General features: G+C 40.0%; 1 protein-coding gene across 2 annotated transcripts in view; it reads right to left on the bottom strand.

The window, feature by feature from the left end:
• Positions 1 to 4,881, bottom strand: part of TADA2A (transcriptional adaptor 2A) — a 70,097-nt gene that overhangs the window by 35,131 nt on the left and 30,085 nt on the right. The window contains exons 5-6 of one of the 2 annotated variants that reach the window (XM_003795616.3): positions 3,761 to 3,852; positions 1,111 to 1,268 (exon numbers count right to left, since the gene is read on the bottom strand). In XM_003795616.3, coding sequence (XP_003795664.1) covers positions 1,111 to 1,268; positions 3,761 to 3,852 — 250 coding nt within the window. The remainder of the gene's footprint in view (positions 1 to 1,110; positions 1,269 to 3,760; positions 3,853 to 4,881) is intronic. The other variant, XM_023516627.1, reaches the window with a different exon arrangement.

The raw sequence follows: 4,881 nt of genomic DNA, 5'->3' as shown, positions 1-4,881 counted from the left end.
ACATAATGAGAATCTGCCTCAAAAAAAAAAAAAAAAAAAAAAAAAGGTAATAATTAAAAAAAAAAGAAGAAAGAAAGAAAAAGAAAAAGGCTGTTTTAATATTATAGAACCTAAGTATCTACCTTGTCAGCTTCAGCTCCCTTACCCCTTAGGACCAGTCTCAATTTACAAAACTCATCCAACTGAGAAGGAAAGAAAAAACACAAAAAACCCACCAGATTTAGAAGTTAGCTGGAATTAAGTCCCAGCTCCAATATACAATAGTCCCATGACTGCACACAAATTATTTAACCTTTCAGAAGCTGAGTTTTCTTGTGTGGAAAACAAAAGTACTTGTTCTGCCTGGTTCACTAGGTTGTTAGGAATAAATGGTCCAAAAGATTCAAGAACAAAGCACTAACATCAAAGTACTATCCAAACAGGAGGTATCACCATCCATGAGTTAGTTAGAAAACTATTTCCAAAGAGTATGAGGAAGAGGAAAATGGAAGGGAAAAGATTCATATCTCATTATTTATGCTCAGGGAATCATTCAAGAAAGATAGCAATTTATAATTCATCATGTTTTGGGTTATGTTTTATTAAAGGACTCTCTGGTCCTTTAGGCACATGAGATTAAAAAGTTTGCCATCATTGCCACAACCAAGTGAACAAAAATAACAACTGCTTCTTGGACTTGACAAAGGGCAATTAATAACAATGAGTTGAATACTAGATTCTCTCAAGCAACACATATGTATGATCATAAACTGCCTACAGGGATTGCAAAAAGGCTTATATTCACAATAGCACAGAAAGGTTGGTCCCTTTTGACAGCTCATTTTACAGAACCAAGCATTAAAGTTAACTGATATAGTCAAGGAATTGAGAACAGGTGGAACTACCTATTGACTTCAGGCACTTTGAAGTCCTATACAGAACTCTACCCACTGAGATGTATGTTGCCTCCTTGTCACACTGTGGCCCTGACTCTCTTAGAGGCCATGCTAACTCCTCCTCTCTTCTATGAGCTTGTTAGCTGTCCAAGTCTTCAAACCACTGTTTATTTGCTACTGAAACAGGGCCCAACGAAGAGCTAACTATCTTTTATCAAAATAGAAAGGCACTTACAGTGAAATGGAATGGCTGTGTCGGCAGTTTTTGCCTCCTCCGCTTGTTTTAGGTTCAGCAGGGTAGAGGCAAACAGAGGGTTATTGATGAAATGCTTCATATAGTGCTTCTCACACTCTTCCTTGGACTTGGTGCACATCTGATTGGCTACATCCTGCCTAGAGGAGTACAGGAAGAAGGCGGCAGTACTGCTTTCACTTATATATAATAGTAAAGGCATCATTTGAAGGACCATCATCCATATGTCTGTATTCTTGACACCTCCAAAACTGATATCATGACAGTATCAATGAAACAATGAGACTAATAAAACCTAGACTGATGTAATCTGATGTTCTACATCCTGCTATTTTAAGATATAGCTTCAATCACTAAAAAGTCCTTTCCTTTCCACCATAAGGAAGATGTCTAGAAAATCTGTAAATTTCCTATGAACTAAGCCCTAGGGAAAGAATTGCTGCAAATATAAGAAGCTACTTCAGAACATTCAAAATGTACATATTTTATTTACTCATAATGTTTTATAGTTTACAAAACACTTCATATAAACAAACATTTCTTTACTAGAGCTCCTACAAATATGCCAGGAACTGAGCTAGAAACATTTACAACTTACTTTAAGTTATTTCCAGAATTACACTTGTGGTATAGGTATTATTACTATCTCAATTCCAAAGAATAAAAAATGAGGTCCAAAGGAATTAACAGACTTGCTCGAGAACCCAAAGCTTATGGGTAATAAAGCCAGAATTTACATTCAAGACCCCAGACTCCTAGCCAAGGTGACAGAAAGGTGGAGAGTTAGAAGTGAACTCTCTCAGAGTCCCTCCTTTAAGCTCTTTTATAGCACTTCCAGTTGTCCTTCTCCTAAGGCTCCGTGGTTCTCACTATGCCCTGCTTTGGGTACTTCAATCATCTGTTGCAAGGGCTTGATTCCTTCTTAATTGTTAACTCTAGCCCCAACCACGAAGCTTATTGTCTTACCTACAGTGTATAGTCTATAGTCTTTTTTGTGGTCTTTGTTAAGAAAGAAAGAAACAGGGAGGATTAGTCTATTTAAAGAGTTACACTGGCAAGCAAAAAAATGAAAAACTAGGCCAAAGATGACAAGCAAGTGATCACTTTTCTATCTTCTTTAGTACTACCCATCATACACAACATTTCATGATGTTTATTTAATAAATGCTGAATGAATCAATACAAGCAAAATGGAACTGAACTAGGTCTTGTTCTTTAGGGACCTGGACTAATGGAGGCAACATGTGTATTTTGATGAATACTTGGAAGGATTTGGGCAGCGTCTATGGCTCAGTGAGTAGGACACCGGCCCCATATACTGAGGGTGGTGGGTTCAAACCTGGCCCCCCAGCTAGGCGCCTGTGGCTCAAGTGGCTAAGGTGCCAGCCACATATGGCTAAGGTGCCAGCCACATATACCTAAGGTGGCGGGTTTGAATTCAGCCCAGGCCCGCCAAAACAACAATGACGGCTGCAACCAAAAAATAGCTGGACGTTGTGGTGGGCACCTGTGGTCCCAGTTACTTGGGAGGCTGAGGCAGGAGACTCGCTTGAGCCCAGGAGTTGGAGGTTGCTGTAAGCTGTGACGCCAGGGCACTCTACCCAGGGTGACAGCTTGAGGCTCTGTCTCAAAAAAAAAAAAAAAAAAAGCGTCTGCTATTTAGTTCACAAAATAAATTCATCAGCGTTCCCAAAAGGTAAAAGTGAAAGTAGTGGTATTACCTCTAAGGCAACAGCAATGAGTGGTGTTCAATTTGGTCTTACTTGGACTAGGGGAGGTATTTGAAAGATAAAAACAGACATGCTTTTAGGAAGTTTGTGAAACCTGAATCTTAGGTACGCTATGACCATTTACCTTAAGTCTGACAAACTTAAATAGGGCATCTATAGCCAAGAAAAATTCATAAAATCAGAAGAGAGCAAAAACGAATACATCTAAACTTCCCCACTATTCTGAAAAGAATAAGCAACCTTTATATTGTTGATATATCCAAAGTGGCCTTAGAGCTGTTCAATCATGGATTATTTAGTCCCATATCCTTGTGAAGCATTTCAGCACTGTAATATAATGTCCAGAGAGGAAGAGAACTTGTCTCCAAATCATGGGTGAATAGGAAGATACCACATGCTTTCCCATTCTGAGGTTCCTCCCTTTACCCTTCAAAAGCAACTTCTTGGGGCTGGGCACAGTAGCTCATGCCTGTAATCCCAGCACTTGGGAAGCTGAGGCAGGTGGACTGCCTAAGCTCATAGGTTCAAGACTAACCTGAGCCAGATAGAGACCCTCTCTCTAAAAATAGCTGGGCAGTGTGGCAGGTACCTATAGTCCCAGCTACTTGGGAGGCTGAGGCAAGAGAATTGTTTGAACCCAAGAGTTTGAGGTTTCTGTGAGCTAAGATGCCATGGCACTCTACCAAGGGTGACTAAGTGAGTGAGACTTTGTCTCAAAAAAATAAAACAAAAAAAATGTTTTGGGTGAAGGTCTCAACCACAACTTGGACTTTACCTAACAAATGCAAACAATGTAACCCAATCATATGTACCCTTGTATTAATCTGAAATTAAAAAAAAAAAGTAGCTTCTTTTCTGAGAGCACTAACTAGAGAGGGCAACTCTTAAAATTAAGCTCTTACCAATTTCCAAAGCCACAGTCCATCACAGCTTCTAAAAGGGCCATTTCTTCTTGAGCAGTCCAGCTGGGGTCGAGAACAGGAAAATCTGAGGTCTAAAGAGAAAAAAGTTTTGCCTAAGAACAGTGATAGAATCCCAGCTGTAGTACTACTTTACAGCTGAATGTTTGTCATTCTCATGGTATTGAGAAGTACCTAAAGTAAATTCTTATTAGGTGTCCACCTTTCCCACTCCTATTTCTACCACCATAAGGGTCTCCAATAAAATGGCAACTCCTGCAGAAATATGCATTTTTTAAACTTATTACAAAGGGAGAGATACATATTACAGTAAACTCCTATTTAGCTCAGAAAGAGGGAAATACAAATATGCATTTATAAATTTTTTCAAATAGAAGAATAAGGGCCGGGCCAGGTACAGTGGCTCATGCCTGGAGTCCTAACACTCTGGGGGGAAGGGGAGGCTGGGGCAGGAGGATGACCGGAGCTCAGCATTTCAAACTAGCCTAAGCAAGAGTGAGACCCCATCTCTAAAAATAGCTGGACGTTGTGGTGGGTGTTTGTAGTCCCAGCTACTCAGGAGGCTGAGTCATAGGGATCACTTGACCCCAAGAGTTTGAGGTTCTGTAAGCCATGACACTAGGGCACTCTACCAAGGGTGACAAAGTGAGACTTTGTCTCAAAAATAAATAACAGAAAAATAAACAGCTTATAAAAAGAAAGAAGGGAGAAGGGGAGAGGATATGTATATAAGCCAGATTTCTCTGAATACTGTTTGTAGATTTGACTTTGAAAACATAATTATTAAATTTTAGAATCATAAGAAATAAAAGCAAAATGTAATAAACTTGTGGATCACACAGGAAGGAACTATTTCAAATGATTTTAAAACACTGTAATTTTGCCAGGCATGGTAGCATGTGCCTATAGTCCCAGATACTCAAGAGGCTGAGGTGTGGCTGGGCATGGTGGCTCACACCTGTAATCCTAGCACTCTGGGAGTCTGAGGCGGGTGGATTGCTTGAGTTCATAGATTTGAGACCAGCCTGAGCAAGGGCGAGACCCTGTCTCTACTAAAAATAGAAAAACTGGCTCGGCGCCTATAGCTCAACCGGCTAAGGCGC

The sequence above is a fragment of the Otolemur garnettii genome, unplaced genomic scaffold (assembly GCF_000181295.1).
Source record: "Otolemur garnettii isolate 467f Iridium unplaced genomic scaffold, OtoGar3 scaffold00094, whole genome shotgun sequence".
Taxonomy (NCBI): Eukaryota; Metazoa; Chordata; class Mammalia; order Primates; family Galagidae; genus Otolemur; species Otolemur garnettii.
This window is presented reverse-complemented; position numbering and strand designations above follow the sequence as displayed.